This window comes from Clarias gariepinus, chromosome 26 (genome assembly GCF_024256425.1).
Source record: "Clarias gariepinus isolate MV-2021 ecotype Netherlands chromosome 26, CGAR_prim_01v2, whole genome shotgun sequence".
Taxonomy (NCBI): Eukaryota; Metazoa; Chordata; class Actinopteri; order Siluriformes; family Clariidae; genus Clarias; species Clarias gariepinus.
Window position 1 is genome coordinate 20,027,138 of NC_071125.1, and position 24,308 is coordinate 20,051,445.

General features: G+C 39.0%; 1 protein-coding gene across 6 annotated transcripts in view; it reads right to left on the bottom strand.

Moving 5' to 3' along the window:
- relch (RAB11 binding and LisH domain, coiled-coil and HEAT repeat containing) overlaps window positions 1-24,308 on the bottom strand; it is a 50,091-nt gene that overhangs the window by 19,795 nt on the left and 5,988 nt on the right. For all 6 annotated transcript variants that reach the window (XR_008356432.1, XM_053487736.1, XM_053487735.1 and 3 more), the window contains exons 2-13: window positions 20,611-20,700; window positions 16,942-17,013; window positions 16,720-16,775; window positions 16,455-16,568; window positions 15,215-15,406; window positions 12,083-12,174; window positions 11,554-11,865; window positions 10,726-10,801; window positions 8,784-8,879; window positions 4,125-4,237; window positions 1,678-1,768; window positions 696-767 (exon numbers count right to left, since the gene is read on the bottom strand). Coding sequence is in view for 5 of the 6 variants with exons in the window: in XM_053487736.1 (XP_053343711.1) it covers window positions 696-767; window positions 1,678-1,768; window positions 4,125-4,237; window positions 8,784-8,879; window positions 10,726-10,801; window positions 11,554-11,865; window positions 12,083-12,174; window positions 15,215-15,406; window positions 16,455-16,568; window positions 16,720-16,775; window positions 16,942-17,013; window positions 20,611-20,700 (1,376 nt within the window). In the remaining variant the exon portion in view is untranslated. The remainder of the gene's footprint in view (window positions 1-695; window positions 768-1,677; window positions 1,769-4,124; window positions 4,238-8,783; window positions 8,880-10,725; window positions 10,802-11,553; window positions 11,866-12,082; window positions 12,175-15,214; window positions 15,407-16,454; window positions 16,569-16,719; window positions 16,776-16,941; window positions 17,014-20,610; window positions 20,701-24,308) is intronic.

Consider the following 24,308-nt stretch of genomic DNA (forward strand, 5'->3'; position numbering starts at 1 on the left):
ATTGTTTAAATGCCGTGTTTTAATATTCTGTTCCACATGTTTTTAAGGAGTTTCTCAATTTAAGACCATATATATCATGTGTAGGTATACCAAAATAATTTAAAATGTGTAAACCGATTCTAAATCAAAAACTGACCCAACGATTCAATTAGTTGTATCGACCAACAAAAGTTCGATTAAACCACATAATCCTTTAAATTACATACTGTAGCTCTACAGCAGCGCTTTTGTCTTTTAGTACATAAAACTCTTTCACTCCCTCATCTGTACCCACTGCTTTCAAATTTTGCATCATCACTAAATTTAATCCTACACTTAATGTTCAAGTTAAACTGGGACTTTTGATTTTATAAAAAAAATAACATACGAGAGTAAAAACCACCTTTATTTCTCAATCATTTCACTTGTGCTCAGATGCCATTAAGGTAGAAAGTTTTCTCAGTACAAACGTTTTCGCCAGGGGCCATGATCGGTCTGAAACGCTGGCCTCCCAAGAATGCCCCAAACATGTGGAAAAGGCATGGAGTGAGGTCAGGGCTGTATGGGGGGGTTTGTGGCAATAACTGCCAGCCAAGGTTACTGTAATGTGCAAGTGGTGTTGGTGAATGATTGTGTGTACAGTGAGCCTAAGTGTATTGAATTAGATTCTCGCCATGTAGTGATGCAGTCTTAACAGTAAGATGAACAACTCTTACCGGGAGATAGGGGGCCAGCGCTCCGCAAGACTCCGCCACCAGCAGCCTCCTCTCCGGGTACTTGTGGTTTATCTAAACATACACACACGTAAGACACACAAAAGCAGCCAAGTCAAAGAAGACACAACATGATAGAGAGTGAGTCCAGGGCCTGACCACAAGATTGCTTTGCCTTCGGTGTGTTTACCAGCTTCCTCCTCATAAGACCGGTCGTATTCTTGCCAAAACCAGTGATGAAGCTGAAAATTCCTGTATTGTGGCGCGGCTAAGATAAACAGGTGTACAAAGTTCTACTAGAAGGGCGTTCACGGCTAAGAACAAACTCTCGAAGAGGCGTTAGTATGACTATGACTATCACGCAGGCTTTGATGAACAAACGGGATGTTACACATCTGTAACGAGTGTGCTGTTCTCGCGTTCTCATATAAATGAAAATCAAATGTGAGTGGAAGAAAACTACTTGTGAGGTCGGTCTGTCTGAACATCATGTGGGAGCCCTGTATTTAAAATAAGATTAGCTTTGTATTAGAAAATTTTACATAACTACATTACAAGATTTCATTTTATTTAGTGAAGTTGACAAAGATTTAGCATTTACTGCAATTCTAAAAGTGCTAATAATAGTGATTAAACTTTAATAAAAAGAGTCTGCATGTAAAAAAAAAAAAAAAAAAAAAAAAAAAAAAAAGCAGCGCACTATAAATAACTAATTATATAAACAACAATTAGTGCTGTTTTGTCTCTAAGTGGGGTTGCTGGCAAAATTGATGCGCATACCCTTAAATTAAAGCTGACATTCATCACAGGCAGGTTCAATTCGAGTGTTTAATTAAAGGGTTGATTGTTTTATTCACAACGCTGTACTGGGAGGCAGAGCCAAATTTATCACTCACACACTACAGTGTATATATATATATGTGTGTGTGTGTGTGTGTGTGTGTGTGTGTGTGTGTGTGTGTGGCTTGGGGGTGAAAGAGCCGACCTGTTCCCAGCACTGTGGTAAAAGTTCCACCTCCACCCGCGTTGGGCCCACATGCCGTGCAAAAGCCACACAGCCCATAAGGATCATTTGTCTGAAGAAGGCAAAGAAACAATAGTGGAGTGTTAGAGACGGCCACCGCAGAAATGAAAGTTATGGTAAAAACAGCCTTGATACCATTTTATAATAAATGGACTTCGGCGTTTTGTACAGTACAAGCAATTGCAGTGAAGCTCCGGAGTAGTTAGTCTGTTCTTTAAAAGTCTGCTCTTAAACACCCATGTGGCATGAGTAATGAGTGGGAACTGGCAAATACTGGGAAGCAGTTAAGAGGTGCTTACTCACACACACACACACATATATATATATATATATATATATATATATATATATATATAATGTAATACATATACACACTATATATATATGGCATACACACACACACACAATACTAAGTGTTAGTATCTGTCATTGACAGGGAAAGAGTTTGTAAAAACATTTAAAAGGTTAAAGCTAAAAATAAGCTGATGAGCTTGTAATGTAATCAGTGAGATTATTATTTTAGGTTGAAGCCCACGCTCATGTCTGTCTATCTTTCTGCCAAACATATTAATACGAATAAATTACATTTTATAAGTTTGAGCGCCTTGTTCACGACAAATTGCACTTTTTACGCCATCAGCCAAATACACTCCCTGTTCGATAATCGGAGAGTGAATCAGATGAGGAATCAAAAAGTTAATCAGATAAAGATGAAGTTTTAAAACAAAATTCACTTATACCACTTCAGCGCAGTTAGCCCACCCACCCACCCGCTCGCTCGCACGCACGCCCACCCGCCTCAACACCCCAGCCCACCCAAAGACCAAGCCCACCCACTCGACCACGATCCCGCCCTACCTATATACCTCTTTATCCTGTATTCAGGGTCACGAGGAGCCTATCCCAGGAGACTTAGGGCACAAGGCGTAGTACAACCTGAAAAGGGTGCCAATCTATCGCAGGGCACACACACATACACACATTCACACGCTCATTCACGCAATTTGGGAACGCCAATTAGCCTAATCCGCAGGTACCCTGAGGAAACCCACCAAGCAGGAGGAGTACGTGCCGCTGTTATTTCAGCCGTGAAAATATGAACTAATCCCAGTAAAAATATTCCGTTTTGTTTTTTTTAATTAATACCTGTTAATTATGATGCAGGGGTTTGTTTACATTAATTTTTTTTTTTACATAAATATCCCAATTTGATATACACTGCTTGGCCCAAAAAAAAAATAAATAAAAAAAATAAAGTGACCAGCTGGATTTAACTAAGCAAATACGGAAAATAAATCAATCTCTGTCTCTAGTACATTCACATCACATCTAGTCACTAAGCACTAGTGAAACACTGGGATATGTGCAGAAGTACGTCAGGGAAATAAATGGATATTGAGAAATAATGGGAGTTTTTATTCTCATGGCTGTGTTCGGTTATTCTGCAGGATCAAAAGTCCCGGTTTGACTCGAACACCTTGTACGTCAGGATTTAAAACCACCACCCTTTTATTTATCTTTTAAAAAAAAGATACTTATTATGTTTTCTCTAGACATGACATGATCTACTTATCTAGACATATCTAATCTAATTTAAATAAAGAAACTAAAAAAGACGTACCTAAAGAAGAACAATACATTTTACACCAGAGAAATGGACCAGCATCATAAATGAAAGATAGTTGACCGGGCTGGCTTAATTTTATAACATTTTGTAAGAACATCAAGCTCAAGGACAAGCTCGCTTTATTTGTAAGCAAATACTGCAAACAATAGTAATAGTAAAGTGCATTAACACCGTGGATAGATGTTGGGTGTTTAAGGAAAGCTCTGGCAATTCTTCGGATTAACTTACAGCATTTGTAGCGCCTGAGCCTTTACAACAGACTTGAGAAAAGAAACAAAAAAACAGAAACCTGATCTAGTGTAGGTAAGCATTTACTGTTTATCAGATGGTGAGCACCATCACTGGTGTGAAGCATAGGGGCGGGTGCATATTACGGAGATGTTTTTCGTCAGGAGGGGCTGGGAAACTGCTCAGGTTGGAGAGCAAGATGGATGGAACCGAATAGCGTACATGGCAGAAAACCTGCTCCAGTATGCAAGAGACTTGAGACTGAGACAGAAGTATACCCTCCTAGTGTGAGGACCCTAAGCACACTGCAGTGGAAAAAAAAAAAAAAACTCAATGTTTTCTCAGACCTCATTCTGATTAAGACCAGGATCTTTGGAAAGAATTACAAATTATTGTTCATCCCATCTGACAGAACTTGAGCAATATTACCAAGAAGTATGAGCAAAAAAAGATCAAGCACCAGATGATCAAAGCTGGACAACATTCCCTTAAACTAAACTCTACACTTTACCGCCATCCACACCCACATAAACACGCACACACAGACACACACCTCTGCTCGTCGTCTGGTCTCTTGATGAGATTGAAGAGGATGTGCAGTAGCTGGTCTCTCTCTTTGGGCTCAGGGTGGAGGCAGGCCGTGCACAGGATGAGCGGGATGAGCTCCTACAACACAAACAAACACAAACGCAGGTGTGAGGTTTGAAAATGAATACAACGCTCCGCTCCACGCACCTGTAAACACACTCGCACCTTCAGTGGAATGTAACAGGACACTCTGGCAAACAGGAGTCAAGGATAGAGGGAACAACACGCACAAAGGACAGAAGGTCTGAAAGTCTGTGCTTGGGTGTGTATCGAACAAAAAAAAAAAATACAGCAATATTTCTGTCATCTTGAAAGCATGGACAAATATTAGTATAGCCTTTTTAGCCGGTTTCTATATTCAGCTGCGGGTCATCATCATAAAAATTCCATCACTTGGCCTCCGTGCGGCCATGCAGTGGTCACTCCTGACCTATTAGCTCAGTTTTACATAGGGTCGCGCAAAAGAGAGAAAACATTACGTTGGTGTTTTTTTGATCCTTATCGAATAATGCACGGTTCACAGAGTACACACCTTGGGGGCAGAATCGCAAATCAACAACATGATGAGGACCCGTAAACAGGAAAGTTTTAAAAATCTGTGGTAACCCTCCAGGCAGATCGACGCCTCGCCTGTTTATTTGTACTACTCTTTTTATTTCCTTCACTTTGACGGTACATTTTCACCTGCCAAGAGCTTCCCATACACACACACACACACACACACTTACACACCCACCCCCTTGTACACCGCCCTCCTTCTGGCTTTCTGCATCAGAGTCCTGCTATGCTACTTACTTCTCTTTGAACTGAGTTAAAAGTCATGCAGTTTAGCACCTGGTATAAAGAGAGAGAGAGAGAGAGAGAGAGAGAGATAGAGAGAGACTGAAGCATGCATGGAGGCCGTTAGGAAACATTTTATTTGGCCGCGATCCACACGCTGATGTGCGGAAGTTTTCTGCAACTGGAGTAACCGTATGCTCTAGGCAGGCAACGAAAAAGGGGAAGAGAAGTGACACTTTTTAGAAATATGCGAGGCTGAACATATGGTTTAAATAGCTGACTACTTTATTATATGGGAAAACAGTGTCTTACTGAAAACAAGCATCTTAGATCATCATGAATTATATTACAAGCTGTGAAGACACGCACGAACATAACATGGGAAAAAAATAAAATAAATGCACCGTAAGACTAGGATCAGATTATACAGAAACACTGCTAAAGAAATGATTTGCAAAGATAAATATACAGTAGTGTGTAGGTTTTTAGTTTTCTGTGATATGGACAGAGGTTATTTTAAGTTAATTTTATTAAGTCTTTGCTTATAACAAACTTGCGTATAAGGGATGATCGCGTCTATCATTTTTAACTACCCTGTCAGATTTTCCTACCAATGGCAAAAAATATAGCTTATATAGTCAGGCTGTGCTACTTTCGAAACATCTCATACCTATACAGTAGTTTTGATTGGGCGTGGCAGCGCAAAAAATATAAAACAGTTTTTAACAGATGTAACATTTCCTGACATGCTGGTAGAGAAAAAGGAGGTTTTTTTGGCCTTGCACATGCATGATACGTGTGGGTAGGATGCATTTCTACAACACCAGACTAATAGTTAGGTCACTGTGGCTGATGACATTGGTAATTTTATTCGGTTATAACAGAACACTGACGGCATCATGCTGTATATTTGCGCTGATCCGATTACTGCACTGATTAACGGATGACTGTAACGGTTTATAAATAGCTGTGACATAACTCGCCAGCTACGATGTTGGCAGTGATGTCAGGGTTCTGCTTGGGTTCAGAAAAGTGCTCATGGATGCCTCACCAAACCCCATAACCCATTCTTGGAATTTACAGTTAACTACTCTTGGACGGAACAGAACAGACGGCGCATGTGCTGTGTTGTGTAAAATGTCAGAAGATGAACTATTGGCGATACAGTCATCCCTGGCCAAGACATCACTGAGATCCAAACTCACAATCATGCTTTTATCAATTGTGTCCTACGCAGACATGTGACAAGTTGGCTCGGTTGACAAGGCGGCTGCAGCGCCCAATATAAACTTTTTTTGCAAATATGGTGAACAGAAAAGTTCATGTCAATGCACAAGACATCGACAAAACTGGACTTTCTGAAACTTTTTTCCACCTTCATCTTCACCTTCGGCTGATGACTAATTGATTAAATAAGAGCATGAAGAAGCGGCATAGTAATAAAAAGGCTGAGGTTAGTTAATGACATGAACAGACAGACAACTATGGATAGCTAGTATCACCATAATCAGAGTGAAACTAGCCATCTCCTAGTGATGGCATGTCAGACTGTCTTTGGATAGATGTGTCTACTTGCCGGCTGAGTGTTGCGATTGCGCAATCGAAGGATATTTCCTATCAAAACGCCAGAGTTACACAGAAATGCATTTAATTGCTGGAATATTGTGACTCAGTCTAGCAAACATCAAAACACAGAAAAAAAAAAGAGGCACATCTGGGAGAATCACGAAAGGATACTGACAGACCGTCCATGCATTACTTACTGGCATCTAATTTTGATTTGATCTCTCACTGCTCACTTTTGCATACTAAGTGTTAATCAGTAGCCCAAGCTTTATTGTTTCTTTTTTTTGGTTAACCCTCACAAATGTTTATAGTCATTATCTCACCAATAACATGAGCTGAAGTATCAAAAACCTGTAACAGCAGTAAAGCAGACAGGTGTGCAACTAACTACACTTAATAGCCCATTGTTCTGCTCCAGGTGCCGTATCATACACCTTGAGGGCGTGTCTGAGTGTGTATGTGTGTGTATATGTATGTGTGTGCCAGGAGTGAGAGCAGTTAAGCACTTGGAAGTGAATATTAGGAACACAAGTTGGACAGTTGAGATTAACAGACAAAGCTCAAAGTCCACTAAACGAGGGCAGGAATGAGGAAATTTCTCCGTCCCACTCCCACCCTCTCTCACACCACTATGCAAAGCAGAGGGCTAAGAGGCGAAGGTGGCATGCACCCGACAGGTGCGACGAATGTGTCCGTTTGTGTGTATGAAAGACACTCTGGGGTTACATTTTGCGAGTTACAACTCAAGTGTCTAGAAGTGAAAGCAGGAACAAATATGAGCGAATGTTGACTGAATGACTGGCATCAATAATGTGAGACCCGTCAGCGATGCGAAATGTTAATAAAATCAATAAATATAGTAATTATGTGTACAGTATAGTGCAAAGACATAAAAATACCAAGTGCACAACACAATCCTGACCAATCCAACACATTTAAAGAAGCCACTTTAATACAATGCAAAGTAATGCATTTAAAGTTGCAAAAGGTGACTGAGTATTTAATTATCTTAGCCACACCCCCTTCACTAAGATTGATTTAGATGTCACACCTTCTCCACCTAAACCGGCAAAGAGACCACACCTCTACACTAGGACTTTTAGGAGTAGTAGCCACACCTCCTTAACTGAGTCCCATACAGAAGCCACGCCTCCTATCATGAGACTGACACAGAAGCCACGCCTCCTATCATGAGACTGACACAGAAGCCACGCCTCCTATCATGAGACTGACACAGGGCCCACGCCTCCTATCATGAGACTGACACAGGGGCCACGCCTTCTTTATCTGAGACTGACAGGCCATGCCTCCTTTATCCGAGACTGACAGGCCACGCCTCCTTCATCCGAGACTGACACAGGGGCCACGCCTCCTTCATCTGAGACTGACACAGGGGCCACGCCTTCTTCATCCGAGACTGACTCAGAGGCCACGCCTTCTTCATCCGAGACTGACTCAGAGGCCACGCCTTCTTCATCCGAGACTGACTCAGAGGCCACGCCTTCTTCATCCGAGACTGACTCAGAGGCCACGCCTTCTTCATCCGAGACTGACACAGGGGCCACGCCTTCTTCATCCGAGACTGACACAGGGGCCACGCCTTCTTCATCCGAGACTGACACAGGGGCCACGCCTTCTTCATCCGAGACTGACACAAGGGGCCACGCCTTCTTCATCCGAGACTGACACAAGGGGCCACGCCTTCTTCATCCGAGACTGACACAAGGGGCCACGCCTTCTTCATCCGAGACTGACACAAGGGGCCACGCCTTCTTCATCCGAGACTGACACAAGGGGCCACGCCTTCTTCATCCGAGACTGACCCAGAAACCACACCCTCTTTACTAAAAATGATGCAAAGGCCACACCGATAAAAATCCAAAAACACAACAAAAAAAAAAAGTAATCCATTGACAAAATATTTTTGATGATCTTGAAAGACAATACACACACACACACACACATACACACACATGGAGAGAAAGGAAGACTGGACCAGCAGCATGCATGTGTGTTCCACTCACCTGACACAGATGCACAACCAGTTTCTAGAAAGGCATGCACCAAAGCGGGAGGATAAATGAGCAATTGCAAAAAAAAAAAAAAAAAAGCTCCAAGCAGAAGTGAAAGACATGAGACAAGAGATGAGAGTTAGTGGAAGAAAATTAAAACAGTCAGGTCAGTGCCAAATTCAAACTCAAATAAGATGACAGCAGCATAGCATCAGTCCTGGAAAGAGAGAAGTGTGTGTGTGTGGGTGTGTGTTGAGTGAGCTTACCTCACGCTTCGCAAGCAGGACGTTAGGGACGATGTGAGGGAGACAGCGACCCAGCATCAGCATCACGCTCTCCTCACTGTCAGCGATACGCGACACCTGACAAAGCAATACACCGTTACTATACACACACAGTATAGGAAGTACTGATGAACAATTGAGACATTCAACAAAATTTGTTTTAAAAAAATAAATAAATTATATATCTTTTTTTATTTATTTATTTCAGCACGTCTATAGTGACAACAGACACAGAGATTGTCCAGAGCACACCAACAAATATGTTTTTTTTAAAAAAATGTTTATATGTTGAAACATTTCGTAAGAAGACGTTTATTTATTTAACATTCATAGAATGAGTCTCCAGTGTCAGCACTCTTTAGTAGTTTTCTAGGAATTTTTTTTTTTTTTTTTTGGGGGGGGGGGGGGTGGGTTGTGGTAAAAATTATAATCTTTTTTTTTTTTGTCTTGAGGTGGAATTTTTTTTTTTTTTTTTTTTTTTTTTACAGCTGCTATGATGCAAAATGATAACAGGAACCAACCCAGACATTCCACAACAATTATTTATGCACATATTATGTGCTTTCCCGTCCAGGCCTCCTTTGTTTTCAGGAAGAGGTGTACAGTTTAAATGGCACAAGTAGAGCAGGAGGCGGTGTGGAAAGTGTAGTCCCAAGACATGCATATATCTTAAGTGTAAAAAAAAAAAAAAAAAAAAAAAAAAGATTAACTTATTCAACAGCTTCCTAAATTCCAGTATTTGCACAGTGACACAATTTTAATATATTTTTGCCTTTGTACACCGCTACAGTGGATTTCAAATTAACCCCTTTTTTTCAACATTAAAGGAATCACAACCCTTTACCTTAATTTTGAACCAACAATCACAAATATTAGGATCACTTTTAATTCTTGGATACTAATTCTTTGCAATCAATAACTGGCTGAATCCTGGATCCCATAAACATCAGCAGTTTGTTCCCTCGAGCTGCTTTTCCGGGACTTTACCGCAGCTGCTTTTATCTGCTGCTTGTTTGTGGGTCTTTGTCTTCATTTTTGTCTTAAACATGCTCATTAGGTCGAGCATGTTTTCTGCCTTAAAAACTTCTGCCAACCATTCATGCCCATGCCATAACACGACCTCCATTATGACTGATGATGATGTAGTAGGCTTTGGATCATCCTTTCCTTCTCTATAGTCTTTTCTTCCAATCTTTTTGGTACAAAATAATCTTGTAGCAGAACTGGAGAGGCTTTTAGATTTAGTTCTAATCTGGTCTCTCTGTTCTTGGGCATTACCAGTGGTTTGCATCTTGTAGTAAACCTTCTGTATTTGCAGACATTATTTGTCTCTTGACTGTAGACTTTTCAATGATACACTACTTCCTCCTTCTACTTCCTACTTCTTCAATTAGCTAGATGTTGGGAGAGGGTGTGAAAGGGCAGATGTCGCTGAGCTTACCGGTGCATTCTTTCATTTAAAAAATCTACCAAGTTGAAGACTCCTCTCCCCGATGCTACCCCTACCACCCTGATAGACCCATCATATCATTAATCGGTCATAAAACGTCTAACTCATTATAAATTTTTTTGTTAAAATTCTACACTTCAATCACATCTTGACATTTTAAATCCATTGTGGTGGTGAGCAGAATTTTTTATATAATAAAAATGATGTCATAATGCAGGAAATCATTATAAGCCTCATTAATATTGATAATAACATTCACCAGAATGTAACAAAAGCTGTTCACAAGAATGCTATCCGAGAACACTACTTGCTCTAAAAGAACCCTCATGCATCCTGTTCACTCTGGATCGTGTGTGTTTGTGCATACGTGTGTATGACTGCATGAATGCCCAATAACAGCAGTGTTAGGTGTTCTTTTATGAAGAGTTGCTCTGTGCGCGAAGGCGTGGTTGTGTGTAATCGGAGTGCGCTCACCTCAGAGCCGAGCCGGCTGTCCGCAGACATTCGACAGAAAGACAAAAGTGCTTGGTGAAACGCTGGAGACAGCTTCCTGCAAACAACACACAAAGCATGCTTTTACAGGCTTCTCGGGCTTCGATTACGCTCTCCGTCCATGTGCTAATTGTTCTTTCACCACTACAGAAGCAAAGACAGTCAGCATCTAGCATGTATTACTGAATGGAGGTGTGAACTGATGACGTGTGGAACACACACAAAGCAGGAACATCTGTGTGCCTGGAATGGGAATGGGATTCGCTCGATGCAGTGCTGACACCTAGTGGTCAAAATAAGAAGCTTTACGCCAGTTTCTTACAAAATAAAACCTAAAAACACTGTGCCAAAAGATTAAACAGAACTATAAAAATGGATTAAAAATAAAACAACTGTTGTACAAAAGGTACAAATCACCTCTGGACATGCTGTTAAATGTTCAAAATTAAATAATCAACTTCCGATCTAACATAGGTCCGATCTAACATCATATCTTACTGTGTTATGTACTTATTACAACATCTACTGTACATGTAGCAATCTGAGAAATCAGGAGACCAGTTATGTTTATATGATTTGTGACGCAAAAAAAAAAAAAAAAAAACTTTTATCTTTCTAACAGTCCAGTTCCGGCAAAAATTAAAAAAATAAATAAATGAATTATGTAAAGTATACAAAATATTTAACATTAAGACCACCTAAGCAAATATCGTTTATTGAAAAACCTAATCCAGATGTTTTCATCAGGATGCAATACAGTATATGAGCATAATAAAAGTGTAGATTGTATGCTAAAGTTGCATGTGTTACCTGTTTGGTTGATCAAACTGTACAGGGCCTTTGCTGTGCTGGTCAGGGCTTTTAAACTTGCTGTGGTTGGGTGTCGACGAAGAGGAATTCTCAGCAGCGGTGGCAGTAGTGGTAATCGTAGTGGCGCTGGTGTTAGTGGTACTGTTACTGCTAGATTTGGTGTCTGCATTAGTGTCGATCTCTGCGACTCCCCGTACGTCCAGATACTGGCCGTTATCCAGGTGCTCGCTCTGAAGCCTTGACTCAGACTCCCCACGGTCCAGCGGGCCTACCGGAGGAGCCACCATGTTCCTCTGCAGACCCTGGATCTCACTGAGAAATGACATCGTCGCACAATTAGAGCGTATTATGTCAATTATTTCTGGAGCATAATTATCTTGCAAGTCACTTAAATCAGCCAAAGTATGTTGTTTTGACAACTGGACAAGGTTTATTTGAGCTTGCGTGGGAGAGAAGAGGAAAGCAACAAGGTCATTTTTAATCTACGAAGCTTCTTGACGTGTACATGCATCGCTCGTGCATCGCTCACCTCTGTAACTTCTTTATTTGCTCTGCTAGATTCTGTTTCTCACTGTTCAACAGGCTGATTTGGTATTCCAGTTCCTGCACCACCTCCGCCTGCTGAGACAGAGGGAGAGAGAGGGACAAAAAGGCTTTAGCAGGGGTTTTCATATGCTTATCACCCAGGGAGCCCTTTTACTGTGAAACCAATCTCAGTACATTTTTATTTCATGACCATAATCTACCTATTCACATATTAGACACAATTATCAAATGTGCAGCATAATATACAGTACTGAATATTCTGATCTTTTGTGTCCTTGAGAGCTAACATTAGGGTTCACGCTGACATTACTTACAGGCCTATGTTTCTGAGCCTGGCTTGGATTGAATCCATCTTTTGATTCATTTGATTTTGTATCAAACATCAAAATTAAGAGAAAGTGTGATCTTCATCACCGTCTAACAGTCTCTAAAGTGTATACAAGAACAAACAAACAAAAGCCTTAGATATGTAACTTGCTGGATTTTTTTTAAGTCCAACTGGGCCTTTTAATCGTGCATTAACAACTCCCTTCATTTCTCTATATAATCCCCTGCTACACTAATGCTACACAAACCCCAACCACTAAATGCAGTGCCGGTCTCAAGCTCAGATAAAATGAGAGGGTTGCGCCAGGAAGGGCATCCGGCGTAAAACCTGTGCCAAGTTGTTGTGCCGATCAGTTGATTATTTTAAGGATCAGACATTCCACTAACAGAGTACTCACAGGAAGGACTGCAGTGGGCTCCGAGCCACCTCGGCTGGGTTTGCTATCCAAGGCATTCTTTAAAATGTTTGCAGCGTACAAATGCTTTAATGTAACTTAGAGTCTCATCATCGTATAGCGCTTGAAGTCTTCTGTAAATGTCAATCGGTTACACGACTTCATTAACCAGAAAGTTCATGACTCTGTTTAACTGGAACACATCTTGTAACTCTAATCGTACAGTAGTAACCAGATGTTCTTACTTAAGTGTCAAGTGAACGCATATTTTTTATTCTCTCTAAGATTTCGATTTAGCTTAATAGTTGAAACTTGTTTTAAATGTAAGTTATGTATACATACATTTACTTATTTTTTATGCATTTAATTATTTTATATTTATATATGGATTACAATTGCAAATGTACGTTCACATGCAACTGTGTCACGATTTTTTATTTTCTGGTTATGCATGTTTTGATCCAGATAAATGCTGTATAAGCTGACTAAGCATCCTGTGCAAAGGCAATCATTAACGTACTATAAATATACTGAGTCACCGGGGTTAGTGAGCACATTCTGCCTAAAGGTGTAGTCATGTCAAAAATAGCCAGGGCAGATTGTTAGATAATTTCTGATAAAAGTAAACACATTTTGACGAAATATTGTTTTTACATGATGAACACCAACTCCACCGAAACATAATCCACTATTACTGAACTAATCAAATGTCAGTCATCGGTAATTGTTCAATCATATACATGAAGCTCCAACATTTTTTATTTATTAATAATAATAATAATAATAATAATAATAATAATCAATTGCTGTCCAAATAATAGATCTGGGAAAAATCGATTCAGTTATGTATTATGGTCCTTTTGTGCTTCGATTCATGTATTCCCGCAGTGCCTTCAAGTTAATTTTTAATTCATACATGTTTGCATTTAAGGTGGTGCAGTATGCTGCAGTTCCTTTATGATCCTACAGGTGGTGCACTCTAAACTGTTCACAGCATCTTGTTGTTGCTTTTGTTTTACAAAATCTGAAAGGGGGGGGGGGGGGGATCGAACTGGGATAGTTATAAAACCGTGATACTTACAGAATCGCAGTACAAATCGAATCGGCACATAGGTATCGTGATAATTTAATTATCAGTTAATCCCTAGTGATTCTCATCCCTACTGAATCCCTATGATTATTATTAGATTGGAATAAACTAATGAAATAAAGAAGGTTTGTTGAGCTCATCTGTCTCACCCATGTGTAATGCTGCTTCTACATGCTGTGCATAAGGAGAGAATATATAGCTGGTGTCTTAATCTTCAATCTGTTTACTTTCAAAATTCACACATGAGGTGTGTCAGGATGCAGCTGAAGCTAAACCGCAGTGTGGTAGATCTCCAGATCTTGAGGTTGGGCAGCCATGCAGTGTTCATGATTCAATTTTGCTTGAACATAATCCTATTTCCTCAACATTCCCAGAACAAGGCAACGGTTTATTTACGAGAGAATGATTAGCTTCTCGCAGCGGGCATGCTCCCTAGTGAAATGATTATGTATTCAAATAACAGTACACACTCTAACCAGAGGACATATGCTTGTCCTTGCAAAAACTGACCCTAGAGTGTCCTATACTTAACATGTTTTAGCTGAAACAATTCTTTTAACTTACTGATACAGAACCGTGATCATAAAAAAGATGCTACTAGTTACAAGGAATTGACAGTAGAAATCGGAGCATGGTTAAATACTGAAAGTAAGAGCATTTCGACACATGCACCCACAAAGTGACGAGAATTTTTAGGATAGGGACTAACAGCTTTCTTATGAGTTACTTTTTACTCGACAGTGAGACTAATAAGAACTTCAACAGGTTAGGGAGCATGAAGATAGGATTTTGAAGAATTAGAAAAAGGTCGTGTGGTCTGATGAGTCCAGATTGATGTCCAGAGTCCTGCCCTTAACCTCATTAAGTCCCATTGAGGGATGTTCTGAAAAAGACTTTTTTGCCATATAAAAAAAGGGTACAAATGAAAAACACTAGATCAAAGCTGATGTATAAATGCACCTGCCATATTAAATCATATGCAATGCATGCATGCTATAAATAAAAAAATTTTCATTTATCTTAAGGCAATTTCTCTTATTGCAGTAAAATCTTCCTATTCTATCACATCTTTCCATTTTTACGTTCCAAACAGTAGTATAAGCATTTAACTGCATATCATACTGTGTATAGTTATCTATGTGGCAAACAAAATTTGAATTTGAATTATATTGTTTTAATTGATTATAACTTCCTCCCTGCATTTAATTCCTAGAACATGAAAAGGCCGATACATGGCATTTTGTCCTCTCAGTGCACAGCATGTACATTAACCAAATCTAACAAAGCACATCCATCAAGGTACCTGCATGGTCTCGTTTTTGTGCACAGACTCCTGGGTAATGTAGTCCACTGGAAGGTCACCAGCATCCACGCCCACAGCAACGTCTATGGTTTCCCGGCGCGAATGTTGGCTGCTGCCGCAGTTCCTGTAGAGCTGCAGCAGGTCCGGAGGTTTGGGAATGTTCAAACCCACGTCATCCCACAACTCAAAATCCTACACACACACACAACAGACCAGAACACACACTTATATAGGTGTTATGAAGGCTGCAAATTATATTGGAAAAGAACAAACATGACACTGATGACACTGGGTGCAAAGGACATCAGATTTATATAGAACTGAGATTGTTTTACATACTGTAGCAGGTTATAAATATTAGCAAGAAGGATAGAGATTATCCAGCCTACAAAACTGTCCAGTATAATAAACCTTTAAAGTTGATCATGAATGTAGGCATTACTTTTTTTTTTCCATAGTTCTGTAAGTATTACAAAACATCATATTATACAATAGGTTGCATAAATATTTACCCCCGCTTGAGCTTTTCCAACTAGTACCTAAAAAATTAAATGGACTTAACGAGAGTTGGACAAGTCATTGATCCACACAAAAAATCCTACACTATTAAAGTGAAAGGAAAAAAAGGTCATATAGAAGTTTTACTGATGTTTCATGAACCTTTTGTTTTGTACTATCATTTTTTTAATTATTATTTTAATAATAAATACATATGTTTGTATCTGAGGTGGTTCAATGTTGCAGTTCTTCTACAGGTGTCCTGAAGTCCTGAAGATGGTGTGCTCCAAACTTGCAGAAGCAAATTATTTCCTAACTTTGTTATGAATTGTAAACAAGTTTATATCTTGAATCAGTATATTAAAAAAATAGTAACACTTACGGAATCATAAAACAGAACAAATTGGCACCTATATATCGTAATAATATTGTATCGTGTGGTCCCTGGTTATTCTCATCCCTAGTGTGAAGAATACACCTTTTTTTTACATTCAAATAAATCAAATTTCCATGCAGTCACCTCCTAAATGAACTCGGGTACTATCTATGTAAAATTTCAGAATTAACTGTGTGAGGTCATATTGAAAGGCTTAAAAACAACATAGAATAAATCCCTAAATGCAATCACACCTTTTCTTTTTATAGGGGGTTATAGTTATAGGGGGTGAATAATTATGCAAACCTCAGCAAAATATTGACGCATATTTAGTTGTATAAAAAAAAAAAAGCTTTAAAACATTACCTGATCATCATTTTCATCAGAGAAGGTGATGGATGACAGTTTGTATTCATTTTTTAATAAATACTCGTTCACTAAAAAATTTAAGGCTCGTTTCTCCAGGGGGCGGATGGGTTCCTAGAGCGGGAAAAATACCGGTCAGACCTACTAAACTGCAAGTTATTTAAAAAAAAAATTTAAAAACGCAGCAAATTATGAGAAAAGAAATTAATAAAATTTGGCTTAAAGCTAATCCTTTTAATATTGAAAGGGAAAAAAGAAGGCTGACCTGAATTTCAGGACTGGATTTGTAGTTTTTGCGCTCTTGGGAAGGGATTTCACACTCTGAGCATGACAAAAAGTAACAGAAAGAAAGAGTGAGAGATCGAGAGATGGACAGAGAGAGACAAGTGGTATGTGAATGGACACACTGCCCTCAGGAGCGAGTCAGACTCCTACAGCAGTAAGCAACGAAGTGTGTGAGAATGCTGTAAAGTACACCATACACCACCTGCAGCCTGAGTCAGGTTGTTGCGCAGAGCCTGAATGGTCTCCTTGGCTTTCCGTAGTTCAAACTCCAGAACTGGACCGAGGGAGGGGGTGGATCACCACACACACACACACACACACACACACACATACATACATACAGGCACACGCACAAACACCCACACATAAGCATTCAACCAAGAGAAAGGCACAACCAAAAGAACAAAGTATGACAATGAAAAAACAGATGAAGAAAGAAATCAAATACAAGATTTGTACAAAAACAACTGAAGCAGAACTGAAACAAGTGCATGCACACTATGGATCTTATGAACGCATGCAGCAGAGATTGCTGGGACAGATGGCAAAATTTCACACGCAGCACTGTTGTTGGTTTTTTTTCTTTCATCAAATTACAAAACAGGACTCAACTATCTGCTGTCTGACCCAGGATTTGTACAGAACTAGAGTGTCCAATGGAAAGACGAGACAATTTCATAGTTCACGGCTCATTTTCTTAGCTTAAAGCTCATTATGTATTGGGCTGGTGGTGTATAATCCTCACATTTCTACAATTAGTTTTTTTTATTATTTAAAATTAAAAAAGATGATATCAGGTGTTTGGTCTTAGTAATCTCTGGTTAGTTAGAGGACGGAGACGTGTGCTGTGAGGGAGGGTCTAAAAAGTAACTGCTGCAAAAAAGTGCAAAAACTAGTAAGCAAACATACTGTTGCAATTTTTGTTGCATGTGTAATTCCCTTCTGTGGCGATGCAACATTTGTGGCTGAATATTGCCATTAAACTCGATAAATGGTAAAATGTCCAGCTACATGATCTGGATCAGGAACTAGTAATGTTTTTAATGCCTAGGGACACGATGAAGCATCGTATTTCCACTGCAAAAGGGTGAAAACACTACAAGGTCTCCAAGATATGAGCACTTATACAGTCTTTGATATGCGAGTGGAGGCGATTTTGGAGCTAACCGGCATTGTATGCGTTTCATGTTCCAGATCAGATCAAAAATGAGTGAGCTAGGGCCAGAGGAGTGAAGGCATTCAGCGGAGATCCTGAACTGCTAAACCTGAACTGCTGAACTGAAATCCATCAGTTGGGGTGGTTTACAGTACCAGTCAAAAGTTTGGACAACAACAGAAACAACAGGTCAGTTGTTATATGGGAGGGTGAGACTCAGTAACTCAGTGGTTCAGGCATTGGACTGGGGGCCAGTAGATCCCTCGTTCAAACCCCACCATGCCACCACTGTTGGTCCCTTGAGCAAGGCACTTTACTCTCAACTGTTCAAATGAATAATGAGATAAAATCGCTCTGGGTAAGGGCGTCTGCCAAATGTTGCAAATGTAAACATTTGAGGACATGCTGAGCTGTTTTTACATAGTTCTTATAATACAAGAACAGTATTGTCAATGCATTTCCCAAACCCATTAAGCACACTATGATGAACCTGGCTCTCATGAAGACCATCCCGAGAAAAGAAGACCAAAACTTCACCTCAAAAATAGTTTTACAATGAAGAAAGTTCGAAGGTGTGTCCATACTTTCAACTCAAGTACTGCATGTCCATAAAGACAGAGTTTTTACTTGTAAAATTCTACACGCTTACTACTGTGTACACAGTCCTTTAGTACACTTTTGGTTACATAACAATCCATTTCATTGGGATCACAGCACTATAGCACCGTGTCGGGTGTAGGTGTTAAGTGAAGGGCGTGACACAAGCACGCACTGACAAAGGTCAGCTCTTACAACATTAGTTTATTCTTTGTTAAACTGTTAAATAACTTAAGTATAACTCATAGTACAAATGAATTTAAATACTGCACATTTAACGACAAACAGGATTGATTTGAGCATTGTAAATTTTTTAAGATGTGACATATATATATATATATATAAGGTTTGCCGGATCCTGCAGCAATCTTGCCACAGCAAAAAAAAAAACACTAGGAAAAAAAAAAGCATGAAAAGGAGAACACACTTTGCATACCTGTGCACCGAAGATCCGCAGAGAACATCTAGGCCTGGATTAAAAGCTAGTGTTTTTTCAGCCTATTACAACCTATTAAAAAAGTTTCACGGTCTGGGATTTCGTTTAATAGCATATTGTGTTCAACACTACTCGAGAGAGTGAAATACAACCAGGACCGAGAAGAATTCCTCTGCAGATCCGGAGAACACAGGACACAGACTGAACGAATGGCAAAACTAAAAAAAAAAACAAGCAAAAAATAACTGGCAAAGGAATGCTAGTCGGGATGGGTTAACACAGCAAGAAGGGGGAAAAAAAAAAAAAAACTGGTGTTGGGACTCATCAGAAAGCCAGAAAACCCCAGGTCAGACAGCCAGGGCTGCGAGTTTAATAAAATTGGCTGCAAGTGTCCAATCAATGTTTGACAACAGACAGGCTTTCTCTGCTGCAAGGTTTCCTTACAAGAAAAAAATATATTATACAGTTGTTATTCGCTATACTGAGAATAGAAAGATTTTAAAATTAACCCTCATTTAATGAACAGTTAAGAAATATTTAAGTATAAAATTGGATCTGCTGTTCCAGCATGTCAGTCCTTCTCAGTCATAATGCTTGGCATTTTAGTCAAGAAATGCATTACTTAAGAAAAAGAAAAAACAAACTAGCAAGGCATTTGTTAAATGAGCAACTGCATGGAGAGACAAATAAGATTAAGTATGACAGTAGAGAGCTCAATGATAAATGATATCAAGTTTATTTTTCTAACAATTATATCTGCTGCATCTAATTGTCCTATCACACTAATGAAGCTATATTTTTGTTCATTACTCTGGTCTGGACGCACAATGTGCAACACTATGTGTAGAGTACTGTATCTTATCCTGAGGCTTCACATTTTTATGCACTGGATACACAAGTCTAGTCCAGATGTAACAAAGCACCGGATTGCACTAAAGTTTTATACACATATTATGACTATTCGTTCTGTTGTAAAGTTAACTACAAAAAAGGAAATATTGTTATAAATACTGATTATAGTAACATCGAAAAAAGATTTACCATCATTAAAAGTTTTTTCTCTTTGATTTACCCCTAGCCAATTCTCTGTTGGGATACTCCACCATCAAGGGGAGGGTGAGGACTATCATGTGCTTCCTCCAAGGCATGTGACACAAGTCTGGCTCCATCTTTTCCAACTGCTGCTCACCCCTGTTTGGGATGGCATAACGCAATTGAGCCATCAGCCCTTTCCTGCTCACAGATGCCCATGATTGCTTAGTGTCGCTATGATTGGTGTGTCATCAAGTATGCCATCCCTCCCCGCTAAGACAAAAGAGGCTTGAGCTGAATGCGACCAATGAAGCACGTGCCTGATATCCTCATTATCACTCAGAACAACTAAGCATCACATGAACGCTTTGGCGACCAAGAATAGAGAAGCGCTAATGTTCCCTGCAAGACTACCCAAGGTGTTTAAGTAACTATAACTATATTATAGGTGTTGACTTCATGGACATAAATGGATGAACAATACTTGAACAACTAAATCACACACCTAAACACAGAGCAGTGGTGGTTCAAACGCTTAAGGCACCGAGTTACTGATTGGAAGGCCGGTGGTTCAAGCCCCTAGCACTGCCAAGTTGCCAATGTTGAGCACTCTGTCTTACTGCACTTGTTCCCTTCCTCATTAGACTTACCCGCCACCCTTTCGTCTGACTCCCTGTTCCCGTCGTCTGAGTACCTTGTGAAATCCAAGGAGTCCAGTGTGCTGATGCTGCCAGCCCGATCTGCAAAGAGGGTAAAAAACAAAACAAAAATCAATACATCAGCGTCTCACTCTCCCAACCCACTCCTCCTGTCTAGGTGCTGTCATCTACATGTTCGTTTTATTATAGGTTTCTAGTAACTAATTTAATTATGGAAAATAAGAAAATTCAAGGATTATTTCATTAAGATTGCCAAATGTACAGATAATATTTTCCAAACCAAGTAATACGTATGTAAGACATTACAGTGCACTGGATGTGACCTAGATATTTACAGAAAATTATTTTGAGTAAAATAGACTACCATGATCATTATCTCAATCAACCTTGTACATCCTTTATGATAAAGCAATATCACACTTGAATTTTTGTTGTTGTGCTGAATATCAGGCCCAAAATCAAATTTTATTTCTCACATACACAACCACACGCACAATACAATGTGACATGCTTATTCGACTGCCACTGACCAAATAAATACAATTAAAGTGCAAGTTAAGAAAAAAATCAAACCTACATTAAAATAAAACTGAAGTTTGCAAATATAAAATAAGAATATGTATTAAAAAATAACATTTTAATAAAAAAAAAATTATATTAAATAAATATGTGCAAGGAAAAAAATAAAAGTAGAAATAAGAAGAGATGTGCAGTAATGTAATGTTATAATGAACAAAAATAAGGTCCGTGGCAGAAGCAGTTTTGATTATCAGACAGTGTCCAAAAATATACATGTTCAAGAGGAAGAGAAAGCAGTGCAATCAGAACTGATGTGATGTAGCTAAAATCACAAACCATATATTGCCCATGATCAGGGGTTAGGGAGGGACTTGGGGCTTATCCTAGTGTTAAAAGTGAGAGATAACTTTTGTATTTTCTTGCAGAAAGTGCTTCTGTAACTGGTTGAATGTGGGTTCTGGCAGGCAGCTGCTCTCCCCTTTCCAGTACTGCGGACTATACCAAACAACTTTCATCCCTTCTGTGACCTGTGATGCTGAGTAATTCATATAGTTAAATGACCCAGTGCTGTTACTGTCTATTATCACCACTCGTGGAATAGCTCTCATCTAATCAGATTACAAGATCGGAACTATCTGTTGTATAAACATAAATAAGATCTTAGACTTACGTAGCTGATAAGCTACAAACTGTATGATTCATGTTATCCATGTTAACATGTATATTATATTTATGTCCAATATTGTACCAAATGTTTCCTTTAACAGGGTCATTTTCAAGCTTTTTGACGTTTCTGCATTACTCAAAACACCATCACACCATCTTGTAATTATGTCTAAAAACACATACCTTCCCCTTCAGCACATCATTATTCTTTTCTTTTTGGCCTTTATGTCTTAAACACTTATTGTTACACTTACAACATACTATTTCCTTAAGACAGACAAGTAATCAGTAAGCAAGATGCGACAGAGGTTGAACCAGAAAAGCCACAGTGATGCAATCAGCAGTCTGGCTCTTCCACAGCATTCTCTGAGGAACAAGTCTGTCCAGAGTAAAATGCTGAAATGTGTGGACATACTGTATGTTGTGAACGTGGACATAAATGCAAACCACTGCACTGCACAGAAAAGGAGAAGCTGTTGACTTGGCGATGTTGTTTTAGTGTCTAAAGGTATCTGTGGGTGTTACCTAAAGAGCATTATCAGCTGGTATGTCAGATAGCAGCACCTTGTAATGCAATTCTCTCCGTCACAGCATGTTTTTGCAATGTAATATCAATCCTAAAATCTAAAAGCCTAAATCTTAATTAAATTAAATAGTTTGTATATTGATCTAATCGACATCTCACTTGACTTTTATACACTACACACTATGTACATGAGTATTAGTATATAATGGTAGTAGCTCTATTGAATGTTTTAACTTTGAAATAACAATTTACTATGTAGTACATAACATGTTTAATACACACAGGAACAACCACCATGTATCAGAACAGCCAGTGGTTAAAAAAACTAAACAAATAGAATAATAAGTAATATTATGTTTGGATATAAAAGATTATATCTGATTCTTTTTTCGCTCCTAATTTGCACGGGTGTGGCGTTTTCAGTCTTCACAAAACTTGCTGCACTCTTTTGGCTTTGCCTGTACATCAGTAAGCTAAACGGCTGTTCATTTTAGCCAGCATGCTAACATGAACTAACCCGATAGCATTTCTGACAGCAATTTTAAGCCATATTTGTTGACATGTTTATATTATTTACTATGTTACCCAGCTACATAACACAAACCAACCTGACAGGATTTCTGAAATGAATTTTAACCGGTATAGTATTTTTTAATGTTCATATTATTTGCTAATGTAACACAGCTACATAACATGAACTAACCTGACAGGATTTCTGAGAGAAATTATAAGCCATGTTCTTAAAAGTTCCTGTTAATCGCTGATGTTAGCCAGCTTCATAACATTAGCTACCCTTAATATTGGTCAATGTTTTAATTGTTATTGTTAGCCTGACAGGATTTCTATACATCTAACCTAGCTAGATAACTCAAGCTAGCTAGCGAACATTTGTAAGTATAACATTCATAAATGTTCATTATATTTATCAATGATCATCAAAAAAACCTGACAGGAATTGAGAAAGAACTTTTCAGTTATATTTATGAATGTTAAAAAAAAAATTAAATTAAACATTTAAATTAAAATGTCTTAATTGACCAGAATAACAGAACACAGTTATCAGTGTAAAAACTACCATTTTGATATAATCCCCCGCTACACGAATGCACTTATCCCAGCATTTCACTAGTGCTTGGATACCATCAAGGTAGGAAGTTTCCTAAGGACACCGAAGCCATGAACATACTGCCTGCTTCATCTGAAAGCTGGCCTCTCATAAACTCCTTTAATGGCTAGAGCGAGGTCTGGACTATATGGGGGTTATGGCAATAACTCCCAGTCAAGTTACTGTAAAGTACAAGACAGATGCATCTCTTCCGCAAGCTGGCAACAAGTTATCTGTCGATTTTCAAGGATCAGGCGTTCCACTCTTGAAACTTTCACAGGAATTAATGTAGTAGGCTCCGAGCCTCCTCAGCTGGTATCGTCATTCACAGACGTACGGCCTTCTTTAAAACACTCACTCGCTTTGAGTCTCATCACTGCATTGGGCTTGACGTCTTCTGTAAATTTCAATCAGTTTTATGCCTTCATTCACAAGGAATTTCATCACAAGTCCCAGTTTGACTTGAATCCATAACATTATGTATATTTTAGAGATGGGGGAAAAAAAAAAATAAGATTCAGTTACATATCGCAATTCTTTTTTGGTGGCAGTTCATGCTTCGCCACACTGCCTCCAAAATCAATGTAAATACATATTTAAATTATTATTGCATTTTATTATTGGTAAAATGTTGAAGTTCTATTAATGCTGCCCTTCTATTATAATTCTTAAGGTGGTGTGCTCGATTATGCACACATTATCAAAATTATTTGCTACGTCTTTTTTTTTTATGTAACAAAAATCAGGGAAAAAAATAATATTAAAAGCATCGCAATACAAATCAAATCGGCACCTAGGTACAGTATCACGATGATATTCTATCAGATGGTTCCTTGTGGTTCCCATCCCTATAATGGCGAATGGCATAGCATT